Raw genomic sequence first — 25036 nt, forward strand, 5'->3', positions numbered from 1 at the left:
AAAACGATCTAATTGTTGGAATATAAATTTATTCGCTCCACATTTTCCCGAGTCTAGGTCAAGCTCGTGCGGGCACCCACCCGCTGAAACTTATGCGCAACTCAATGACGGCCCCCACGCGACGCGAAATACATAGGTGTATATAAAAAAAAAAAGAAAATTAAAAAAATCATTATGCAATCAAGAAATTGCTTTGAACCCACGTAGTATGGATGTACGTGTGCAAACGTTTTGTGCACTAAAAGAAAAGCCACTATGTGTGTGTGAGTATGTAAACAGCATACAGTGTCGCATGCTTGGTTCGTATACATATTAATATTCGTGACAGGAAGTAATACGAACATTCTTTTGGCGAAGGAAAAACGGGAGGAGATTCGTTGGTGTCGCGTGTATCGGAGCGATTAATCCACTATTCTGTGTTTTGCATTACCTTTTTTTGTTTTTTGTTTTTTTTTTCAGCGGCGCGTTCGCGAAAGTTTAACCATTTAAAGTTTGTATCGAGAGAGAGTTTTGTTGTTTTTCCAACAAAAAGAAGGTCAAACATAGATGTAGGTACAAGTGGTTCGGGAGTAAAACCCCCTGAGCGTGCTAATACCGCACACGTACACTTTGGTGCAAGCGGGAATACAGATTAATAGCTTTTCCGGGATCGGACCAACATATTACATATATATTGATATACCGTACACATGCACCGTGTACTATAAGGCCCGTCTCTCGGCGCGCGTGAGCCCTTATTTAATCAGCCGTAATCGTGCTTCAAAACCAACCCCCAAGCTCTTCTCACATATAATACACCTTCAGCGGTAAATTATGACGCACGTCAAATTTTGCAAAAAATTCTCGCGCTTTATTGTACACACAACCTCGGGGGGGCCCCCACCTCCTGTAAATATCGGCAAATTTATTTCTATGTCTCAATCGGCCTCGTGTGCGCGTGTGTGTGTATACGGGTAATAATGGACAATGGTATGGTAATTTCCGACGTTGTATTTTTCGCGCGGCTTAAGTACTCTCTCACGCCGTGAGCGCCGTGTGTACTTTATTACGACGAATGCAAAGATTGCAAAGTGGAAAAAATCGACGGGTATACGTATACGAGGTGCAGGTTCAGTATTGAGCTGCGCGATGAAAGTGTATGGGTATATATATATACATTACCATGGTAAGGTTTGATTTCACTCTTGTTGTTTATGCATTACCACGTGCTGTGGCAAATCAGGGAGTTTTCTCGCGCTGGACTTGAAAAATACGTGTACGAGAGACGATTGCCAGTGCCGGCGTGTTTTAGATGAAAAGTGTAAGTAACGCGCTGACCTACATCCACCACCTATGCATGATCGTCGTGGCTCGGTGCTTCGGGTCGAGAGCGGATTTGACAGGTGAGAAATTGTGATTCCTGTACCTATAATAAGCTAAGTACTGATTTTTTTTTTCTCGCTTAAAATTGTCTTTCGCGTTTCTCGAATTTTTTTGTTTAATCCAAAGATTTATTTAAGCACGGCTCGATTCATGTGCTGTATTGTCAAGCCGTGTTCTTTCAAGGCACGTACAATAGAGACGTTATTCTGACTGAGATTTAAAGTCAATGTGGTAATTTTTTTTTTTTTTTTTTTTGTCTACACATTGAAGTGCTAATGGGCGAGGACAAAAACACTTTATTCACGTTAGCTGTGATTTTTAACACACACATTTTGGCAGTTTACAATGTAATATCGAGCCTCTTGGAAAGTAATACTGGGCTTAGAAGAAAAGATAAAATCGATAAATTCAATGCAACACGAAATTATGATGGTACTATGATTTTGTTTCAGACAAAAAAAGCTCAAGTATACTAGATCATCGCTGTTGAATGTGTTTACTTTGTGATTTTGTCATACGTAAAAAAAAAAAAAAAAAAAAAAAAAAAGGCGCCTGATACCGATCGCACGCCAAGTGTTCCGCAAAGCACACAATAATCGCGTCATTAAGGACGATCGGTGAAAGTTTAAGACTTTATTCATAATTATCCGCGCGCGCGCGCCTACCTGCCGGCCTTTGTTTTACAAAATCCAGGTCAAGCACCTATATAGGTGTAGCACATCGCAGGGGAAAAAATAAAAAATAAAATCAGGCCTATCCTGGTTGTTGTTAAGTCTAATCGAGCACACCATGATTGGCGTCCAAATAACGATACATCAGGGCTTTGATAATGTAACTATGGTTATAATTTTAATAAGGTAAAGAAACGAGTCACCAGGTTTCGCCATTTCCACAACAAACTAATAATAATCAAGTAGCGGGCAACGAAAAATTTCACTGCATTTCACTTCTGTCTTACTTCGACTGTATTTATATTTTTTGCTTCAACAGCGCGCCAATAAAATTCAAAATCCAGGCGCAATAAAAACTTTTACTTTCCCAACTTGCCGCGTGCGTCCACTGTATATTATACTCGTACAGACGACTTGTTTCTCCCTGAGAGATAGCAACTTTTTTTTTTTCAGGAACGCGGTAGCGCGGCTCGTTTGTATACGCGAAATTTATACAAAAGAAGTGCTCCAAAACTCACCTTGACTTCGTGATAGCGCTCCTCGAGGTAGTAAGCGAGGCCCCGCGCCTCCTCGTATCTCGCCGCCAGCGCCATGTACTTGTCGTAGTGCCTCTTGAACAAAACGAACCTGCAACCGGAACATTTAAACGTATGGAGCGACTATAAGAATTTTTTCATTCCTCCCCAAAAAATATGTATACATTTTAGAAAGCGAAAGTTGTACAAATGAGTGGGTAAAAATTGTCAAGTCCCCCTCTGGGGCATGTAATATTCATGGTAATGCTCGCGTTGTGTTTTTGATGTAGTTCGTATAACAGTGTATATGGAGAGGAAACTGGTTTGCGGCCGCGTTAATTTTACAACTTCGCATATACATTTATTTATGCACGCGAGTCTGGGCGCACCACACGCACTTTATACGGATAGGTACGCGCGTGCGGTTTGCGAGTTGAAAAGTTAAATAGAATTTACGCGTCGTAGGAGGCTCTCTAAGGAGCCGTGTGTTTTATTTTATAAATGATACAAGTCGTAAAGAGGTGCCCGATCGGAGAAAAATGATTTACAGTAGGTGTTGCTCTTTTTGAAATTACAATTGACTCTCGCGTTTAGAAATTATTTTTATGCTTGAGTGTAAAGTCCGTGATTGATGAGCAACAGGTCTCGTATATCCGTCCAGCCTGTGTTACTTACGCAAATAGTAGTGCCTCGCGGCGTGTATAAAAACGGGTAAGAAAAGAAGAAGCGGGAGGCTCTTTGCTAAAGAATTTCTGAGAAAATGTCAAAGGCAAACAACCAAGGCTCTTCCCCTTTACCTCCAACGGAAAAATATATAAGTACGCGCGCACACGCGGCGTTGAAGATCAAAAAGTAAGAGTTTGAGGAAGTAGAATGCAAAAAAAGATGAAGCGGCTGAAAAATCGCGATCATAAAATCTCCCCCTCGAGCGCGAGAGATTCCCACGAGAGCGCGCATTAGCCGACGACGTGTCGCAACGACGCGCAACGCGCGAGCTTCGAATTCATACCGATTTTTTTCTCCTTCCCCCCCCCCCGGACGTTCATTTCGTTATTTACGGGCTCCTTGAGTTGTTGCTTTGTGTATGCACGTACGTGAAGTGGAGGTCGTTGTTCAATAGCCCCGGGGAGAGAGATGGGTTTGCCGATATAAAGATGCGCGGAATATATTCATACCAATAAGGGCGTCCTCGTAGATTTTCAATTAATGCTAATGGGAGATCGGCATTAACAAGACCGGCGTATCGGTCGGGGCTAAGATATCAATTTGGTTTTTTGATCGAGTGACGTTGTCGGCGACACGCTGGCTGTTTAAGATAAGAAGAGATAATTTTTAATTCGTATTTAATAAACTTCGTTTGTGAAATCGTTTTAATAGAGTAGGTATATGATCTAACGGCGTTCGACAGGTATAAATGTATTTTTTTTAAGATAATCATCGCGTGCGCCTGAGACAATGTATTCATAAATTGCACGGAAAATAAAAATCCAACCGGCCGTTTTTTGCATACATGATTATAATGGGCAATAAAATCAAACTTCAAATCGATCAAACGGATTTTAGGTATACACACTGGAAATTGCGCAACGTGACAGGGGGCGTGGAGAGAAAACTGTATGCAAAATTTCTATTACGTAAAAGTGCGACAACTCCCCGGTTATTCAATTCCAAAAGATTCCCCACCACAACAACCTCGTAATCGCTGTAATTTATTCTTTGGTATCAGCAAACGTGGATTAGTTGAATGTTCCTTATCAAACTCGCTTGTTGAAGTTTCCTCAAGACGCCGAGGTAAATCTCACCTGTACAAGTCGTTTTCAGTGACGATGTCCCTGATCGAGTCCTCCGGATCGACGCGATCGGCATTGGGTCCAGGAGACCCGGGCGCCCTGGGCGTGAGCAGTCCAGGTCTGGTCCTTCCGGCAGCCGCGCTGCTCGCGCTCAGCGCACTCGCCGCGACAAGGTCGTCCTCGGAGGCCGCGGCTGCAATGAGGGGCGGTGGGGAGGGGCTACGGGCTGACGAGCCCGATCCTGGGCCCAGGAGGTCCTCGCTGCGCGAGTGGCGCATCTCGTTGTTGCGGAACAGCTGGGCCGCAGCTGCAACGCTCGGCGTTCGGAACACCACCTCGGCAGGTGTTGTCGGCGGCTTCGGTACGCCGCTAAACGTCGCCGACGACAGACCTATCAGCAGCTCCGTCATTTTTTCGGAGCTGTAAAGATTCACCTTCTACGGAGCTGTTGTTGTTTTTTTTTTAAATGCACTGTGATTGATAATCCACACTCGCGATTTTCCAACACGGCACAAACCGAATGGCAGAGTCAAACTGAATCAGTGATAAAAAAAAATTTATAAAAGTCAATCCTGCAACGTTGTTCGCTATGTTTTGCTGGATGTCGATATGATTTTTACTCTACGTGGACTGTAACGACGTTCTTCTTCGAGTGGCAGTCTGGACTGGAGCATCTTCGCTTCGGTGCGCTTTTACCCGTATGACACCTCACAGGGAGATGGTCATCGCTCCAGATGTGGGCCTATACAATATTGTGCTATTATTCACGAACCGATGAAGCAAACGACGCTCTGTCTATATTATAGCGCTAATATGGCCTACTTAAATAATCCTTGGTGAAGGCACTCGTCTCTCTCTCTCTCTCTCTGTTTTCGTATATCCTCAGCGCATCCCTTTTCTTCACCCCCACTACCTACTCAGTCTCGTACTTCTTCCCGCGCGTTCTTACTTTTATCGTACAAGTAGGTACTGCGTTGATTTTTTTCCCCTTTCACTAATGCCGTGAAGTTATTCAGTCTGCTATACCTATACAGCAAGCGTTCTCTCTATGTAGGTAGATTGTTTACGTAGATAATATATACGTATACTATAGTCACGCGTAAGAAAGATAATATGCAGTGTTAACTATGCACTTGCGGTCACTTGTTTCCCGTTAATGGGTTTGTATGTTATCAAACAACACATGCGCTGAAAGTCGACGCACCCTTTTTGCCCTGTATACAAACAAATCTACTTGGTCGATTTTCACCTACTCACTCACACGAGAACACTGAATTAATCGCGAGACAACAGAGACACTATACACTTAAGTTAGTAAGGACCCTCGAGAATAGACCATTTTTCGTACTCGTTTGACGTAGGGCAAATGCGACTGTTAATAACAAGTAAGATGTCGTTCAGCGGAGAAGAGGCTTTCGGTCGATAACAGTGTAAGCTCCCGGGCGCAGACTCCTGTTACTCTCTTTTCCGTCAGGACGACGAGCTGGACGAGATATATATCTCTATCTCCGTTGTGCAAGCAGTGTAAGTAGTATCTGCCTCACAACGGCTACATTATACACTCTGCCAGTGTGCCACCTTATTCCTGCGCCTGCTGCTGCTGCTCGGTCGCGCGTGTCTTTGGAGGAAACTGTATGTAAATAAATGTATCACGCTCTCACTGCCTACACTCACAATTTACACTTTTAACGTATACACTTATTAATATTAAATGCTGCTGCGATAGAAAAAATAGCACCACCGACAGATTGCGTGTCGTGATATATTATTTTAATTTAACGTATACACTCTGGCAGGTAGTAGAAGGAAAGAATGGAAAGCGTATACTTATGTACACAACTACTCGCAATCCCACTGAACAGACGCCTCGACGGGTATCTGACAACTAACACTACACCGTTGCCGTTGCCGCCGCCTCCTTCGCCGCTATACTTCCCCCTCCCCCCGCCGACGCATGGTACACATTTTGAAGTTGGTGGCGCTACCGTACACACAACGAACCGTCAATTTTAAGTTTAAAATCTGGTTTAGACCAATCAGGAGACGGCTTCAGCTCTTTACTGTGGTTGTAAAACTTTTAAATTGTGATCTTTTATTATTTTCCGTCTACCTTGGTATGTACTGCATGTACAGTGTTTTACACAATTTTTTTTCTGCGCACGATGAAAAGTACGAAAAAAGTTATGTCCATCACTTATCGGCTGAGCAGCAGTGATTCTTATACTATGTCATTTCCCTACACGCAAGTAGATGTCAGCACTTACAAAGTTGTCAAGTTAGGTTTCTTCTAAATTTTACTCGGAAGATGAGCAACTTCCAGCAGTTCCTATATAATGATACTACTATAAATAATTTACCTATTTTTGTAACAAATTTTGTAATCCTTTTGCTATATGTAATACTTACTTACCAAAAAACGAGTTTATTAATTTTCTTCTTTTTTAACGGAACCAGGAAAGACGGGCGCGCAACTTCTTTATCATTGGAGTTTGGAGTTTTTTAAAAACTATATATGTATGTATACGATGCGAAGCAGACGTCTTATCTATTCATAACAAATCGCCGTCAGTGTAAATTTTTTTTGGATCAATTTTGTTGAACAAAGTTTCGGCAATCATGGCGAATCGAATATTCAAGCTTTTCAGCCTCGACTCGCCAAGTATGATTCAAGCCCGTCATGTTTTTACAAGAGGAAAGCCACCCTCCGAGGCACGCTCTCTCAAGCAAAGGATCGAAGGTTAATTCTGAAGCCCATTAAGTCTTGTGTACATTTGAAACTGTTTGTTTATGGATTTTTTCTTTATTTTTAATAGAAATAGAGTGCAAGGATCCGTCGATCCACTACAAAGTGGACATTGGCTTTACTGTCGCTAAGGTGACTGGTTCTGAGGCCAGAAAAAAGAGGCTGGCAGAGTTGAAAGCCAGAAAGCAAGACCAAGAATTGGAAAAGCAAGCTATTCACAACAAGTGTAATTTGAATGTTGTTCAATCGACATATTTTTTCGTTGTCTTGTTGTAATTGCTCATCTTATTTTCAGTGGTCGTGGATCTAGAAAAAGTGAAAGAAGATTGGATGGAAGAAAGCTTGCCTAGTCATATCCACACCATAGCTAAACATTACGGAATATACGATGATTTGTATGGAGATGGTTACTTTTATCCTGTTGTGCCTTTAACTGTTGATTTTGACTATGGACACGACGAGCTCTTGGCTAGCGTGCACAGAGGTAATATCATCAAATCGTGCGAAGCTGTAAATGCTCCTAGTGTATCATATCAAGCTGAGCCAGACACACTGTGGACTCTTTTACTCACAACTCCTGATGGAAATCTTACTGATCCAGAGCTAGAGTATTGTCATTGGTTTGTGTAAGTTGAGTATTTTATCATTTGCTCTATTAACTTTTATTTCAAAAAATGTATATGATAAAAAATGTTTGTGTTATAGTGGCAATATACCAGGAAATGATGTAACAAAGGGAGAACAATTGATAGATTATATGAGGCCTATTCCTTCCAAAGGAATAGGATTTTGTAGGTATGTTTTTGTACTGTACAAGCAAGATAAGAAAATAGATTTTTCAGAGTACAAAAAGGAACAGCCATGGTAAGAAATGTATCAACGTTTGATCTGTTGAATAAGATGGAATATACGCGTTGCACTCATAAGTACATTATTTTTCAGTTTAAATCTTGTCGAACGAAATTGGAAGACTTATGATTTTATGAAGAAACATCAAGATTACGTAACACCTGCTGGACTCGCATTTTTCCAAAGCGATTACGACGTGACCGTCAAAGATTTTCTTTACGACAAATTAAGTAAGAAGTTTAAATCTTTTGTTGTCCAGTTTGTTTGTGAAAACGACAACAGTTTTTTCATTTATTTTCTACTTTATTTCAGACATGGAAAATCCTACGTTTGAATACGATTTTGCAAAACCAGTTCTCGCGAAACAGAAATGGTTTCCTAAAAAAGAACGTTTCAACATTTACATGGATAGATACAGAGACCCAAAGCAAATCAACAAGGAATACTTGATGAAAAAGTTGAAAAAAGAACACCCATTTAAATTCCCAGATCCACCCCTCAAGTATCCAATGGCGCATCCAATAAAAGGATACTCCCCTTCGTGGTTGAATATCGAAATTAAAAAGGAGCGTATCAGTCATGGCCGAATAAACGATTATAAATTACAGTCCGAGCACTCGTATTAAAATTAAGTGATCAACACTGTACATAAAAAATAAACCTTTGTTAATAACACACGTTAATTTTCATCTTTCGATCAATCAACTGCGCGTTTGGTTTAATCGTCCTCTCGAGTATTAGCTTCGACAATTTGTTTGCTCTTTAATTTTATGTCCACGCGAGTTAGCACATCCGCATCAACTGCTTCGTGTTCAAACTCCATGCCTGTAAGAGTGATTTTTTTTTTTTTTTTTCAAAATAGTTGTTCCGGCATTGCATCGATTAGTAGAACGAATCAAAAGTTTATCTACCGGTAGGCTCCGTCTCTTCCCCTCCGAATCTCAAATTTGATTGGTAATCGGCGATGTAAGTTTCGTACAAGTCTTTAGCCCTTATCGCTCTCTGCGGATTCAGCTCAAAGCTCGTAGCAGATAACATAGTCATTGCCTTCTGGGCGACTTGTTTGAGTAAAGCTATACCTAAAAATTTATTGTGTTTAAAAAAAAAATATACATCCATGGATCCCTCAATTTTGTTGGCATTGTTACTGTCAGTCTCCATGGGTTCTTCGCACGTCTTCGTCGGCAAGTCTTCCCCATCCTCGTTTTCTTCAACTGCATCCATCGAGGACCTCTTATCCTTACCTTTGCCCATTTTGGCGGGTTTCACGCAGACGAGCATAGACGCCATATTTTGCAAAGCCATCATTATCTTCATCAATAATTCGCCTCGATTCTCCGCCATGTTGTTACTCTCGGCTTCTCGTTTTTTTTCCTGCTCGATCTTCTCGAGCATGGCCCCCTTTTCCGACTTGTACCTGAAAAACAAGCCAATGGCAGTGCCACATGACTATCTTTGTTGTGAAAAATCCAGGAGTAAAGTTTTCTCGGCGCAACGCGTCAATAAACAAAAAGGAAAAGAAGAAACTTGGCTTTGGAATTTTTAGAGCCCATTGTTTCCTGAATTTTTGAAGGACCGTTAGCTCCGCAGTTTGCCCCGACGTCTGTACATTTTTCATCCCACCGCTCGGGGAAAGTAAAACTTGTAGAAAAACAAAAAGTAAGAAATCCCATGCCTCGTGGTCGTCGACACCACCGAGTGCTCCAAGTTCTGAAGCATCGTTTCGGCGTGGTTTTTCCGGTTCAGCACGTAGTTGCGCTCCTTCAGGGCTCGCTTGTACAAACTCGAGAGTCGCTCCCTCTGCTTGACCTGGTCTTCGAGTCTGGAAGCGCGAAAAATGTTTCACTTTGTTCCTTCGTTTTTCCTCTCCCCAACTTTTGCCCAAACACTACGGCCACGCGCCTAAAGAACAGCTCCTCGTAAGAGCTTATGAGCATCGTTTCCTTCATAATGTTGAAGATTTTTTCGAATTTCTCGATCTCCGCTTGCAACTTCTTGTCGATCGCCGCGGACGGATCTTCCTTCTTTTTCGCGACATTGGTGTCGCTCTGAGCCGAAAAAAAAGTCTCACTACTGGTGCATCTCTCTATGGTAAACGCAAGTGAAAACCCATACCTCGACCCTGACGAGCGACTTGGCGTACTCCCAGACGTCCTCGGCCTTTTTCTTGGTCACCTCGAGGTTTTGCTCGCGCTCCTTCATGTTCAGCCACACGTCCCGGGCCATTACCTTGTACTTTTTGCGCACGTCGTCCAAATTCTCGGTGGCCAGTTGGCCCATCAGCGTCGTCCGGTAGATCACCTTGCACTGGTCCCGCTGGTCCACTCGCAGCGCATTCAAGACACCGTCGAAGTACTTGGAGTCCTTTTCCGGGACATGCGAGGAGGATCGGTATGACACGTTTTTCTACATCTTTTGTACTCAAAGCGCTTCGCGTCCACGTGCATTCAATAAATAAATTAAATTGTTTAGCTGGATGATTTTAAGCTTTTAGGTGTACAGAGAGAGAACGTATTAGCATCGCCACTATTACTCATGTACCCGCACTTATATTTTAGAGCAAACAACTAGTTGGCCGCGGCTAAAATCACGTTTGATGCGAGCGACCAAGTGCTCCCGCACAAGCCTCCGAGAAACAATCAAGCTTGACTTGGCTAATTTCGTTAATGGGCGCGTGATTGAATGGCGATTCGAGCGGTGGCCGAGGAATTAGTCGGGTATAACACGAAGAGCCCACCGCCGCTGTTATCTCGCAATTTGATGTGTTTGGTAATGGAATGACCGGCCAATCGAGGCGCAGAGCCACGTTGATGGTTGCCGAGTAATGGGTGTACGTTCGAGCTGATGATTCATATACGCTCTGTTAAGCTGTGAATTACCTCTGCGTGCGAGTCGGCTTGGGCACGGATAGATATACTTTTATCAATTTTTTTCAAGTACATAATGTTTCTGTTAAAAAACAATTTTTCCTTCTTTGGGCATTTTTGAGTGGCTGCTGTGCCCTTATTCGGAAAAACAGTTACTCGACACAATTATTAACAAAAATTGTTTTCATAAACAACCATGCATTTACAACTTTGAAGATTAACACAATTCGGGGGAAAAAAAGTCCGAGTAATTAAATAACATTTTAATTGTGTACTTGAAATTATTTCAAAAAATTTGTAAATGAATGTAATGATGAAAAAACGTTTTTCAGAAAAAAGACTCCAAAGTGTAAGAATAATCCATAAGAAATGATTAGTCTGCACGCACATGTTGAAAGTCGGGAGGTGGGAGGGGGAGTTTCGTATTGTTTCTCAAGCGATAATTTGATGAACCGTGTATGGACCGACCTTCGTCAGAATAACGAGGATCTTGAGGTAAGTTTCGCCGATGGACTTGGCTGCGTTTCTTTTAGCCACGGCGACCTGGTAACGCGCTATCAGATCCTGCTCGCGCCGCTGCATCTGGGCCTCCCTCGCCCGCGCGGCCAACTCGTTAGCCGGCACCACGTCACCGGTCAGCTCCGCGTACTCCATCTAACGAGATTTTCCACACGATTTTTCTCACCCAACACACACGATCGGCAAACTCCTCACCTTCAATTCGCATATCTGCTCCTTCTTCTTTTCCTTCACGTAGAGCAGCTTGTCCAACTGCTTCTTCTTCATGTTGTAGTCTTGGAATATGATGACCCGAGCTCCCTAAATTCGCCACCACTAGGTACACGAGAGCTTATTTTTTTTTTTTTCACGAATAATACCAGTACTCTACCGTCGGCTCGGCGTCCTGCAGTTGTCCTTGTATGTCATTGTGGCCCTGCAATATCGAGCGCACCAGCCTCTTGTCGCCGACGGCGACGTCTTTGACGATCTTACGGTACTCCTTCACGTCGCCCTTGAGCTCCTTCAGGTTCCTCGATACCTTGCGCTTCAGAGTAATCGCATTCGACGCTTGTAGCTTCTTTTCGCGCGCTGTTTGGGAACATGATTGGTTAAGCAGGTGTTGCGAGTGGTTACCGATTTTTTTCTTCTTTTTTTGGGGGGGGGGTTATCGCTCGGATTATAACCTAGTCAGGCCGATTCGACGCAAAAGAGAGCGGGGTGTCCGCAAAGGCGGATAATGAAGGATAAGCTCGTGAAAACGACGGAGGAAAGTATTCAAATCTCTCATCGACTCGGCCTTCCTCTGCAAGTTTGGCGGAACCAAACTGGTGGTTGTTTTTTTTTTTTTTTTTCTCTTTCACGTCGAACGGGGCTTTTTGCCGTCCGATCTGAGATAAAGAAAAGGATGGACCGACCGTGGAGCTTGAGTATGGTGCGGTACTGGGAGTTTTTCTCGCGCGTGCACCACTTTTCGTTCCTCATGCCGTGCACGAGGGTCTGCTTGGCCGACAGCATTTTGCTCGGACGTCGTCTCCACTTTCTTTAACTTCGCCGCTTTTATCTTCATTAATTAAAAAAAGAAAACAAATTTTTTATTTTTTTTGCTCAATTGACGCGTTAATGCCGGCCGAGGTGGTGCGGACTGAGAGCTTTTGAGGAGTGAGGTGGAAAAATGCGCGGATCGGCGGGAGGGGACTGAAGTTTGCTCGAGTTGGTGGTGAGCTTACGGATCGGCAGATGGGACCGAACGAGTCAAGAACTTTGTTGACCTTCGTTATTATGTAATTTGGAAAAAGAGATACGTCTGTTTGCCTCGAGTTATATTAATGAGACGATCTCGTGAATCGGATAGTCATAGCGATACCATTACATACATCGGGTAAGAAACGAACGTATAATGTGACGTAACGGCACAAATTAATTTTCAATATATTTTGAATAATACAGGTGTGGGTGTCATTGTTATACATCTTTTTGACATACATCCGTTTAATAAGATATTCTGCTATGTAGAAGCGCTGCAGTAGCTCCGTTTAATTGAAACTTTGATTAAAAAACTCTCGCTGCTTATAGCCGATTATTAAAAAAACTTACCAAGTGCTCGGAAAATTACTTTCACCTCAAAGTAATGAAATCTTTGGGATCGCTTATATACCAAGAGAAGAGAAGGTCACCCAATATATCAACGTCCCTCGTCTTGATAGCAAAAATCTCTTCTATACGCGCAAAAATTGGTTGTCGCTCTGCAAGAAAAGAAAGCACTATATAGGCACACTACAAGTATAATTTATCACTTTGTATGGGTGTGTGTATATACATACACGTGAATTTAAGAAGAGGAGAAGGTGAAAGGTCTTTTATAATGCAAAATATTCCTTGGATTCCACGGATTCAAAAGTTAGTTTTCTTTAAAAATGTATAGAAAACTATTCTTGTAATCTTTAAAACTGCATGGCTCACATCAGCGTAACACAGGCATCCCATGATAAAAGCCATAAATTTATAAGTTAATATCTTAGTTTTTAGCTGCGGTACCTATGTTGAAATTTTACTGATGTGTGAAGGACACTAAAATGTACTTATTTGCTAAGTTTCGAGAAAATCTATAGAAAATCGATTTCCTTGTCAACTACCTTTTAAGCACGACACTGCGCTGTTCTCGTTGTTGATTAGTGTGGTCGTTAGTAGTGTCGGCAAGTTTCGCAGATAATTGGATAACGAAGCAATGTTTAACGAAAATTAATTTTGTAATCATTGTTTTTTTTTAACTAAAATTGACAACAAGATATCGATAAAATGTAACATTATTTACGGATGCCATTTTATTGCACGAATGTGTACCATTAAAAAAAATCCACTTCTTTGAGGAAAACAAATACAACGTAGTGCATTTGGTTTATTCGTGATAAGTTGGTTTGGAGCTACAAAGCGGTGTTGGAATAGCGCCAAATTTACACATCAGCTAAGAATAAACAAATGAGGAATTTTATGTTTAAAATGTTTTTAAAAAATTATGCTGACAATGCCTTTTTTTCAATAAAGCAAGAGACCATAGTTCAAATAGAATCATGGGCCACAAAAGATAAAAGATTTTAATAAGTCCGAGGAAATTAAAGTTGGGCCAAGGGGTTTACGATTGAGTTGCCAATCCGATTAAGTGCGAGATTTCTTCATTAAAAAATCGGAATCGTACAAAACTAATTGAATTGCGCATTACTTTACGTGCCATTGATTTTACTCCCACGCATATAAAAATTTAACTCCGAATACAAAAGATATTTTTTGATGGATTTTTTTTCTGCTGTTAATAATTATTCGAAGAGTTTGATACACGTAGCAACTTTTCAGTAATTTTATCAAAAAATAAATTCTTCCGAGACCATTGGTAAGTACAAAGAAAATGGAAAGATATACTAACAAGTTTTATTGAATAAAAAATAATACGATATTATTTATAATGTATAAGTTTTTTTTTTTTTTTTTCACAATACAGATAAAATTCCTGAGTAGCGTAAGTTACATCGTCATGAAGTTCTTTGCAAGTAAATTTAACTTAAAAGTAGCACAAGTTCAAACTCTTGGCCTCCAATATTAATTTTCCGCACAAAAGAGAATTCACGACCATCGCACGAAAAAGTCCTTTGACAGCATTGAATCCATAAATAATATACATCCGCATACGTCAAAGGTGAGAGTTTGTCGTTTCCATCCCATTTACTGTTCATTGCCGACGAAAAAAGTGTCCATGTCCTCTGCGCTATTCTTTCTGTCTTTGCTGACTTGTTTTTCCTTTCTCACTTTGTTTCCGTCAATTGAATCTACGCACAGAAAAAGTGTGCGCTTCATTAGAGCCTTTATTCTATTTAACATCGCTTTCTTTGTTTTTTTAGATAATACCGTCATTCGCATGAAGTAGTGATTTCTATGAATCTGTTGTTCTTTACACTGCGAACATTTTGCGGAGTACCCTCCAAACTGAATTTGATTTGTTTCCCACATGACAGGTGGGGACCTGTGATGTTTTGGCAAAAGGACCTTCCTTCACTTTTCCATTCATTACGCATAAACTGTTCGCTCAAAAAAAAAGGTATTATTGCGAAAAAAAGAAAAAAAACATCACAAGTTGGTCGTCAGTTGATCGGCCACTCTCGGCACAGCTCGAGGGATTGCCTTAATTTGTCGAGGTCTAATCGACGGCTCTTACGAAAAACAACGGAACTCAGAAATTCCAATGTTATTTTAAATGGAAAAATCTGAGTTCCGTTGATTTTCGTAAGAGCCGTCGAAAATGGTACCGCTTCTACCGATATTGGCCGATTAGGGCCGATGGAGCCAATAGGTACACTGCCACTGCGCCAGAGGCCAGTCTCGTACACGCCGTCGAGTTGGCTCCTTTTCCCAATGGGAAAACGCACTGCAGGAGATTAATAGCGATTACAACGTGGACGGGCACGGTGGAAATTACCGTGGTGCCGGTAGTCATATACACACCACCGCCATGTATTTATACCTGGGCGACTTCTTGAACCTGTGCTACCCCCCGCCAATAATACTCCTCGGTTTTGTGGGAAACCTTTTGTCGGGCTTGGTCTTCATGAGAAAACAGATGCGAGTGAGGAGCTCCAGTTACTATCTGGCGGCTCTCGCGTTCGCCGATTTTGGTTTTCTCTCGTGGTTCCTGATCAACTGGTTGAACTACTATCTTAGCTTAAGGGTCTTTGACTGGCCTGGATTGTGCGAGGTTGCGATATACATACGCTCGGTCTGCGTGAGCTTGAGCGCATGGCTAAAAGTCGCCTTCACTGTCGAGCGTTTCGTCGCTGTCCTGTACCCACTACACCGGCCGCAGATCTGCACTGCTCGTCGGGCCCAACATATAGTTCTGACGTTGGTGGCTCTCGCCCTCGTAAGCCACTCGTATTGCATCGTCACCTTGAATCCTGTTAACTTCGACCCCTGGATCACCATGTGCAAAACGAAGGATAATTATCTTAAAACGATGTACATCGTCAATATCGTCAACGACCTCGTTAACCTCGTCGGGCCCATCGTCCTCGTCGTCGTCATGAACACCTGCATCTGGTTGAAGTTTTCGCGCTCCGGGAAGCCCTTTGCCTATGGCCATCAGCAGCAGAACTTGGAGCTTCAGAGCCAGTCACAGCAGATGCCACAGGGCAGCCAAATTTATAACATAACAAAATCGGTTTCCTCCACCACCCGTGAGTCTCTGGTTCCTTTTTTTTTTTTTTTTTTTTTTTTTTTCATTGTATGAGTAACTTTCTTTTTCTTCAGAAATCCGACCGTCGTCGCAGGACCTTGAATTCACGTGCAACGAGCATAACACAACGAGAATGCTACTCCTCGTCAGCACCGCATTCGTCATACTCGGTTTACCGAGGTAGGCTTCTTCTTTGTGTTTTTCGTCAATTGTCACGAATATTTTTTCTTCACGAATAAAAAATATTCTTTCCGCAGATACTTGACAAATCTGAAACTGTTTGTCTCTTGGTATGGGCCCATGCAGGTCTTGGATTTTCAGATAATAACCATGCTTCTCTACTACACGAATTTCAGCATCAATTTTTTTATCTACTTGATGTGGGGAGTCACGTTTAAGAGGTGCCTGTGGCAACTCTTGTGTTGTTAGTTCAAAAGACTTAAAAAATACTGTTTTTCAAATACTTCATCGGTGATTTGTAAAAATAATTGTGTGAACGTATTGGATGATTTTAGTTTAAAAAATACTTGTATATATATTCTAGAAAATAAGAAGAAACGTATCAAACAAAGACTAAAAACTTGGATAAGTGATAATACAAAAAAATTACAGAGTATAAATTTATTAGAAAGGGATGATGTGATTAAATTATAAGAGTAAACTGAAGGGATTTATGATTGATGTTGAGCATGGCAGAGTTTGAATATGGCACGGACTCTGTTATGTTGGAAATTTGTTAAATTTTTATCTATTTCAGTTTGAGCACGTATATATTTAATTTTTTCAATATTTATTTTATATCCGTTTCAATTTTCTTTTTCTCTTTTTTTGGGGGGGATGAGGGTTAAATATTTTAGTTTTTAAGATAACAAGGATTGCACACAGGTTTCTGGAAAACCTTTAGCAGTTGTTATGTAATGCTACCCCATGCATAAAATTTACCCCTTACACCTTGTTTCAATAAATAAATAAATAAATAAATAAATATATAACTAAAAAAGGAAGGCCTTACCTTGGTTTTTCCAGATCCCGTTGTGCCGATGGGCATCAATCTGTGACGGACCAACGTGGTTTTGTAAAGTTTAATAACTTTTGTAAACGAAAAGTGTAAACGTAAATTTAATTACTCAAAATAAATAAAAAAATTTGCTTCCAACTTGGGAAAACAAATCAGAAATGATTCCTATATTCAAAAAGTCCTTTGGCTCGCATGTCAAGAAAAGCGCAACTCAGATTTCTCCATGTTACTTTAAATGGTGAAATAAACGAGAAGGGGAGGACTAAAAGGATGGTAAGAGAGTCCCCATGAATTCGAACTCGGAAAAGAGAAAAAAAAAAAAAAAAAATAATTGGGCTGTCGGTGTAAAGAGAGGAAATCGCCGAGTGGCAAGCTTATTTCCTGCCGATGGATTTATCGCACCCTCTTATTTGACTCAAATATATTATACTCCTTCTGTCTCCCTTTCCTTTTTTCCGTGCAATAGGCATCTCTGCATCTCTTAGATCGAGAAAATAGCAAAAAAGCAAATTTAATTATTCTTGTTGGATTTGTCACCTTCGTCTTTCACCCTCACCATTTTTTACAACTCAACTGCCCTTTTCGTCTCTTTGGTTTTATCTATCTTTTTGTCTAGCCTCTAATTTGATTTGGGCGTCAATTACTTCGCCTCTTTCCGACAGCATCCCCCAAATAAATCCTTAGCCCGTGCGATGCGCCGCGCCAACTCCTCTTCTACTTAATAAATGTCCGAGCAGCGCATGGCCACTGGCCTCTCGGAGCTTTTACGAGCTTTTGTCTAATAAAACTCGCCGGGAAGTTCATCTGGAGCTAGACGCGCTAGTTTAAAGCTAAATGAGGAAGAGAAAGAGTTTAGTCCGCCACACTGTATTAATTTCTCTGGTGCTCCAGTTTTGCTCGGTGCAATTTGTGCGGTTCTGCCTCTTTGGTATGATTGTTTCAACTTCTCACGCTTGGCATCTTGAAGTTATTTTAATCTCGGATTCATTTGATCTTGTATAAAGTTCCAATTTGCCAAGTGACAAACATTTTTTTTTCTCCGTCAGAGCTTATATTCCTGGAATTTTTTAACTTTTCCTAATGCGAACTATACAATTTTGGTGTGCAGATGGTGTTATGTACCAAGTTTCAGTTTAATCTCGTGAAAATGCCGAAAGTTAGTCTCTATACTTGAGTACGCCTGATGCTAAATTCATTATTATCAAAAAAAAAAAAAAAAAAAAACAAAGAAAAGAGATTGAATGTAAGTATTGCGAGACATTTTGTACAGCAGTGAAAATATAAGGCTGTCCTGACGAGCGGTTGCGCAATGAAATTCATAAATTCAGCGAAAAATATACTCTTTCGTGCATTTATCGTTCATTACATCAGAAACCGGCGATCCAGCTGCATTATAATGTCCACCCCCCCCTCCCTGATTTCAATTTGGTTGTATTATTCATATCGATGCTGCCCTCTTCTCCCTCTCTCTGATTTGCATTTTTCCGAACGCCATCTCCTCTCTGTCTCTGCCTACACTGATTTTCTCCTCGTCTTCATTCTTTTTCCCCACCTTTTGCAACGGTATACATTATACATACAGGGCAGCAATGCGAATTCCCGGCACTCGCGATGTGGATAAATTAAGTAAATATATATGTTGATGCCCGAGAGAACAGGATAATGTACATCCCTGCAGGCCAAGCGCGTCAGCGGATAGTGGAAGTGGCTTCGATTTTTTCCCATCTTCGCCTCTTTATTTGCGTAATTTGGACCGAAGCGAGAATCATTTCGTTAAATGCTGACGAGGCGGGTGCAGCTGGGGGAGAAAACCATCGTCTTGGGGTGCAATGAATGCCGATCAGGGATTTTTCGCGATAATGGATTTTTTCGACTCAGTGGACTAAAAAATCTCTTTTGAAGGCTTGAAATATTATCGACGCTCTGTTACGACCTTTGGTGTAGTTAATTTTTTATCGAATTTCATATCACTCGTTGATTTACCAAAGTTTGTTGTCGTGATTAAAATTGTCGCAAGTTGTGCGTCTTCTTTCAAGCAAGTTTAAAACGGTGGATGTGAAAAAAGCGAGTAAAATAAAACCTTGTTTGTTAAACCGTTAAACATTATTTAAGTTGTTTTTTCAACGCTGTTCGACGACACACTGCTCCACATTAAAACTAATATAGAATTGAAAAAAAATCGATCATATCCCTTCCTGTTTTTTTTTTTTTTTTTTTACGAGAAATCGGTAAAAGTACGTAAGTGTTGGAACCCGACGTGCGCAATCTACGCGAAAACATCCAGAACAGTAAATACACTTGAAATATAAATATATGCACACATTCTACGTATATTTTCTCAATATTTTCTGTATACGTCCAACACCTCTGTGTGTACACACACTGTTGCATCTCTCCCCTGTTCCGATACTTACCCCTTCCCGCGTCTTCTATATTGTTTCGCCTTTTTTCCGTTACGAATTCAAGGACAAGAATCTAAGTACGAGACAGTGGTGCGGGAAAAAGCATTTCCTTGGGGGAAATACCTGTTGTGCAGAGGAGTTAAGCATTGGAAAACATATTTTGAAAAATTTTCGTATCCACCCAACTGGGACTAACGCGTGTTCGTACGGCTCGACCAGTCGTATATTACTTACATACTTGAAGCCGACCAAGCCAGGCTATACATTACGAGCATTCCCCGCTCGTACATCACACACAAGCACATAATATACGTGCGGAAGAATTGAGTCAAGTTTATTTTAACATTCGGGAAAATGCGTCACATAACACGTTTATATAGTTTGGAAAACATGTATGTATTTATTTCCTCTGCCCCACGCCCCCACCGAGGGCACCGAGTCAAAGCAGCGCCCAAAGAAATATTTTGCACACAACGAATGCCGGAGTAAAGTAACAGCTCACGCATCGCAAGGTTCGTTTTCATGCCGTCGCGTGGAAACCCCTCCGCGACGCCAGGAAGCTCGAGCCGCAGTAGCCACACCCCCCCCCCCTCTGCCCTCCAACGGTTACCACCGGCGACTCGTTGAAATACACCCTTGAACCACTCAACGATCGAGCAAGAGAGCGGCGTAAGGTGTACTTATATGTATACGTGCGCCTTGCACCGTGTTGGTAATTGTGGGATAGCAAGAAGCGTAGTTACCCAGCGTTCGCCACACGCACGTCAGCTCGTAACCAGAGTGCCCACAAAGAGCCAATAACTTAACCCCTGGCCGAAGAACAAGTGTGTCTTTGAACCCACGACTCTCGTTGAAAGTTCCATTGATTAAGCGGTGTGGTTTTCTGCGATAATCGCGATGTGCTCGTGTCGCTGCTTCTGGGAGACCTTCTTCAGCATCCTGACCATCCTGTTCATAACCGCGCTCGTGCTCATGCTCGTCTGCAACAAGGACGACACATGCGGGGCGGATGAAAATTTCCACGAGACTCGGCACAAGATACTGCGGTTCTTCCACATCCACGACTACGAGAGGCCGATCTCGGGCTTCATCGACAAGTTGTCCAACGAGGCCGACAAGTTCATCAACAATTTGAAGAAACCCGTGACAAACGACTACCGATGAGCTCCATCGGGGACTCGGAGTCAACTTTTTTTTTTTTTTTTTTTTTTTTTTTCTTTTTTTCTCTTACTGACTGCCAATGTGCGCGCGTATACCCCCAGTGCCTGCAACAGTGGTCATGTAATATATATATAACCCCCATTGTTATCGCCAACATCACAAGACTTCAAAAAAGGTACGGAAAATATTTATCACGTTCATTCTCCCACGTATAATCTGATGCCCTCTCGGAACGCGTACGGAGTATGATATATTATATACGCGCCTACATTTATAGCCTTACCTGGGCCACGTAAGCGGTGCATAATATGTACAAGAACAGCATTGATCGTTACATTATATCTGTATCTGTATGAAAACGCGTTTGTTCGTTACGTACACATATTGACCAACGACATTTTTTATATGCTATGCTTCGCTTCATGTGCATGCAAGGTTGTAAGTAGGTGGTATATGTCTTTGGGTGTATGCGCTTTGAAAAATATATTCGTGTATTTGAGCATTTATACGTTAACAAAATATTATATTTTATGAAACAATTATCGATTGCGTACGCCATTCTGGGCGACATACGGGAATTTATTTCCGATGTTACGTAAATTAATGGTGTATAGCATAAGCGATTGGGTATTCAGCGCTCGTTTCTTCATGCATGTGTGATATATGTATAATAAATATATATATATATTTTGCCGCGACAAATGGAGCACGATAAAGTTAGTTTTTCGGATCGTTGCGAATAAAAATGTTATTTGATCGTCTATTTTTGTTTTGCAGAAAATATTAAAATTATCAGACGCATTCGCACACACTCGTCCACTGCAGCGTATATGTATACCAGAGCAAACCACTTTCGACTCGCCGATTTATTGATGACATCAGTGATAATGATCCTCCGTCTTGGGCAACCACAGGCTCACTCGCTGGCTCATTCTGCGAATATAATGTAGATGGTTAAAAAATTTACGCGTGATGTCATCGAAAAATATGCACACAACAGTGTCCCCACATAGAATTAGTTTACTTAACACGTTTCAATGAACAAATGGCTTCTAATTGTACATTGACATGATGTCGCACGCTACACGCGTTGTGTTTTTATAATTACATTCAATTGATTATTTACACGCGATTCGCGTGTTTTTGTTATTATTATCGTCATTGCCATTGTCACTTTTGATATTCATGTATACGTTTAATAGGTTTTTGTTGTAACCCAATAAAAGTTAGTTTTTCGTTTATATACGTAAATTTTGTACTTAACCGTGTGTAGGTCCATTTTATCTACGAAATTGTAATATATTAATGGATATTGATAAACATTTTTGGATTATTTTTAATTTTGATATAACATAATTACGGAAAAGTGTAAAACGCTGTTGTATTCCAATATATAAAAAAAAAAAAACCCCTCATTTTATATTAATATCTCGCACAAAACTTCTGTCCCGTTATTTTGATAAGAGGAAAGACTAATTACATTCCATTGCGATGACCATAAATTAATGTTTGAATTTATATTTCATACAAATGTTTTGAATCTCGCGATTTCAAACGAGCTACGTGATTACTTTCAGCCAATTACAAAACGAATAAAAAGATTCATGTTACGTAACAATCGATCTTTTATAAAAATATTTGTGTACAAGTACAAAAAAAATGTAAATATTTGTTGAGTGAAATAAAAATATTACTTGCTTGTGATTATTCCATCCAGTCAGTGTGAAAAATCACTCAATTATAAAATTTAGAGTAGCATAAGCATCATATTTTGTTTCTCCTTAATAAAAAATTAATTAATGTACGGTGGAATTTTTATTATTTTACAAGACGTGATATGCGTAACATTCAACTTTGGTAGTTGAAATGAAAATTCTGCTAAAATTTTGTAACATTGGTATAGATATAATTGATTTTTATTTCATGTATGATATTCACGGGAATCAAGGTATTAACTGACAATAAGCGTTGGCCTTTTTGCTACAAACGTATCAACGAATAAAAAAGAATAAAATGCGCCATAATTTATGAGGTCGAAATGCTTTATACAATTCACTTTGTATCGGACCTTACTGTTTAAGTCCAAACTATTTTCTAAGATTTATACATTAAAATTCAATTATATTAATATTTGTAATTACAATAGTAGTAAATAGCATGATTACACATTGATGAAAAAAAAAAAAATCGCTAATACTCGCTCGTTAACTGTTTACTAATTAGAAAAGGGAACTTCGTAAGAAAAGAGTCATGTAGAGAAGTAATTGATTTATAATTGACTAATAATCAGTAAGACCGAAATAAAATTTAAAAACTTACGTAATTAAATTTTATGTATAAAATCCTCATCAGGCATTTGAAATAGTAAACAAAGAATTTAAAAATCAACTATAAATCATTTCATGTTAAAATCACTCCTTCTTCTAGTCAGTAAACAGTTGAAACGAATCTCATGGCCAGATTGACCTTATCTACTGGTCAATGGAACAAAAAGATCAACAATAACAAGAAAGTATTTGAAAAGTGTCTTGTTTAATTGTAACTAATCTAAGTGTGCGAAAATCAAACCTAAGATTGAAGGACTAGTGTAAAATATTAAAACTAGCTACATTTCTAAAAATATCCCGTTGTAGTCCCATATAAGAAGGTTAACAATAAAATAAATTAAGGCTCATGACGAAAATATACTGTTTTTAAACAGATCAAAAAGTGTGATAACTCGACAATTACAAAAACTGTTTGAAACCAGGTACATAATCAATTAACCTTGTTTTTACCTTTATATCGGTCATCCTTTTAGTGAAATTTGGTTTTCCAATCAAGAAATTCGCACACGAGCAAACTATAAATTAATCGTTTGTGAAAACCGTTTGCACGTATCATTGTTCGAGTGGTTTTGTTGCTGAACTCTCTTGTTTTTCTATACGAATCAGTCTGGTTCCGCTTTGTCGGGACTTGTTTACTTCAAGTTCCGATATTTTGTGCCTAAGTATCTAATTATATAAGTGCATGTCAAATGGTCTAAAAATTTGTATATGACAACAATGAAATAAATAAAAAACGTCTTGAACTAACGTTTTCAAAATTCTTTCAATTTCATTAAACTATCTTTAAAATTACTAAATCGCAGTTTCACTAAATAATAAATAATTATTGTGATAATTCAATACAATCGGTAAGTCTAATAAGATAACATAACTTGAAAGTAATTACTACTTATATTTATAAATATTTATAAATCATTTTCTTTATGTTATTGATTAAAAATTACACTGAGTTACAAGTTGTACGTTTGATTGATATTTTATTTTTACAGCACTGAATAAACATCAAGTTAGTTTAATTTTACAAACTATGTTTATTTCGATTATCATAAATATAGTGCATGAGGTTTAAATTATGCTTAAATTTGCTGTATAAATTCTTTTATTATATAAATAAATAAATAAGTTTACTTTAAGTTAATTTATTGTATGTCTGAAAGACACAACCAGTACAAGATAAGTTGTTTGATACTATCGAATACTTTTTGATGGAGATATTTTCAAAAGTAGGGATATGCTGGGATGCTTCAATACTGGATAGGTATACACAAAAATCTCATTTAAATTTTGTTTTCCACAAAAGAATAAAAAAAAAAAAATAAAAATAAACAAGTGTGTGAATGAACTCTTCTATCCTCTACACGGTATTCGTGTAAACCCGTGTTATTTTTGGTACGAAATTTTTATCCGCGGGCTTTCTTGGTGGTCATGTTTGAATAAAAATAATACGTATAAACTAGACACTCGAGTGCATACATAAGCACGTTATGGGCACGCGTAGATTTTTTTAGTGCGTCGATTCAGAGTGGTTTCTGGGAAAAATTTAATTGACGCTGCATCTACGATTTCCACGTCTACGTGAAACAGACTAACAGTGTATATGAACACGCAATAGTGAGCCTGTATTTAAATGAGAATACGTTGCACTTCTCGTTAGCTTTTGCCAATTGAAATCTTTTTTTTTTTTTGCCTCTTTGATTTAAACTTTATCTAAGAGGAACAAGTCACTCGAATTGACTGTGATAGCGTTTCAGGGAGATTTTATTTTTTCGTCTGTAAATGGAATTTAGTATACGAGTAATTACTGATGCAGATAATCCTTAATGTAAAAAGTATACACGAATATTTGACGAGAACCATAGGAAGGACATTTATATTTGGAGGAATGATGGATTGCATATAGTATACATTATAAGCACAAATGGGATATATTTCCGAAATGGTCCACAATTGAAAAACCACTTAACAAATTGAAAACACTCGAAATGTCGAATCAGCGAATCCTTTACAACGTATAATATCGATTTACATTCAAGCCGAGTTTCCCCATCCATCGACGTGATCAATATTCCACTCGCATGTTACATAATACGTACGTGTGACGTAAATGGTAAAT

General features: G+C 39.8%; 4 protein-coding genes and 1 long non-coding RNA gene across 5 annotated transcripts in view; 3 read left to right on the forward strand and 2 right to left on the reverse strand.

Moving 5' to 3' along the window:
• The window catches only part of LOC106647223 (uncharacterized), a 41584-nt gene extending 35377 nt beyond the window's left edge, over positions 1-6207 (reverse strand). The window contains exons 1-2 of the mRNA XM_014363527.2: positions 4351-6207; positions 2552-2660 (exon numbers count right to left, since the gene is read on the reverse strand). Of these exons, the coding sequence (XP_014219013.2) occupies positions 2552-2660; positions 4351-4748 (507 nt within the window). The 5' untranslated portion in view covers positions 4749-6207. The remainder of the gene's footprint in view (positions 1-2551; positions 2661-4350) is intronic.
• A 668-nt stretch (positions 6208-6875) lies between these two features.
• Positions 6876-8597, forward strand: mRpL38 (mitochondrial ribosomal protein L38). Its single transcript, XM_014363433.2, has 6 exons — positions 6876-7075; positions 7152-7307; positions 7377-7707; positions 7787-7945; positions 8024-8160; positions 8243-8597. Exons 1-6 carry the CDS (start codon positions 6955-6957, stop codon positions 8554-8556), a joined length of 1218 nt encoding a protein of 405 aa, XP_014218919.2. The 5' UTR covers positions 6876-6954; the 3' UTR covers positions 8557-8597.
• Positions 8598-8648: 51 nt separating this feature from the next.
• LOC106647092 (uncharacterized) lies at positions 8649-12312 on the reverse strand. The gene is made up of 10 exons (XM_014363348.2): positions 12213-12312; positions 11687-11886; positions 11512-11616; positions 11266-11451; positions 10046-10294; positions 9833-9978; positions 9606-9752; positions 9079-9347; positions 8842-9009; positions 8649-8755 (listed from the first exon to the last, which is right to left on the reverse strand). The coding sequence occupies exons 1-10, from the start codon at positions 12310-12312 to the stop codon at positions 8649-8651; spliced, it is 1677 nt and encodes a 558-aa protein (XP_014218834.2).
• Positions 12313-15181: 2869 nt separating this feature from the next.
• LOC106647093 (uncharacterized) lies at positions 15182-16465 on the forward strand. Its single transcript, XM_014363349.2, has 3 exons — positions 15182-16016; positions 16090-16195; positions 16273-16465. Exons 1-3 carry the CDS (start codon positions 15296-15298, stop codon positions 16442-16444), a joined length of 999 nt encoding a protein of 332 aa, XP_014218835.2. The 5' UTR covers positions 15182-15295; the 3' UTR covers positions 16445-16465.
• Positions 16466-20087: 3622 nt separating this feature from the next.
• On the forward strand, positions 20088-23182 carry LOC149375614 (uncharacterized). Its single transcript, XR_016293704.1, has 2 exons — positions 20088-20771; positions 21374-23182. It is a non-coding gene; the product is annotated as an uncharacterized LOC149375614 (long non-coding RNA).
• Positions 23183-25036: the final 1854 nt, after the last annotated feature.

Source organism: Copidosoma floridanum, unplaced genomic scaffold, assembly GCF_036245765.1.
Source record: "Copidosoma floridanum isolate Cflo_tuat_1 unplaced genomic scaffold, Cflo_Japanese_pri ptg000006l, whole genome shotgun sequence".
Taxonomy (NCBI): domain Eukaryota; kingdom Metazoa; phylum Arthropoda; class Insecta; order Hymenoptera; family Encyrtidae; genus Copidosoma; species Copidosoma floridanum.

Bases quoted from the DNA above. Each gene is read 5' to 3' on its own strand.
- mRpL38 (XM_014363433.2), top strand. From the start codon at position 6,955: ATGGCGAATCGAATATTCAAGCTTTTCAGCCTCGACTCGCCAAGTATG. The intron at 7,076-7,151 runs GTTAATTCTGAA...TATTTTTAATAG, and splicing joins TCTCAAGCAAAGGATCGAAG to AAATAGAGTGCAAGGATCCG. The intron at 8,161-8,242 runs GTAAGAAGTTTA...ACTTTATTTCAG, and splicing joins TTTTCTTTACGACAAATTAA to ACATGGAAAATCCTACGTTT.
- LOC106647092 (XM_014363348.2), bottom strand. From the start codon at position 12,312: ATGCTGTCGGCCAAGCAGACCCTCGTGCACGGCATGAGGAACGAAAAG. The intron at 11,617-11,686 runs GTAGAGTACTGG...TGGCGAATTTAG, and splicing joins TGCAGGACGCCGAGCCGACG to GGAGCTCGGGTCATCATATT. The intron at 11,452-11,511 runs GTGAGGAGTTTG...AAATCTCGTTAG, and splicing joins AGCAGATATGCGAATTGAAG to ATGGAGTACGCGGAGCTGAC.
- LOC106647093 (XM_014363349.2), top strand. From the start codon at position 15,296: ATGTATTTATACCTGGGCGACTTCTTGAACCTGTGCTACCCCCCGCCA. The intron at 16,017-16,089 runs GTGAGTCTCTGG...CTTTTTCTTCAG, and splicing joins ATCGGTTTCCTCCACCACCC to AAATCCGACCGTCGTCGCAG. The intron at 16,196-16,272 runs GTAGGCTTCTTC...TTCTTTCCGCAG, and splicing joins GTCATACTCGGTTTACCGAG to ATACTTGACAAATCTGAAAC.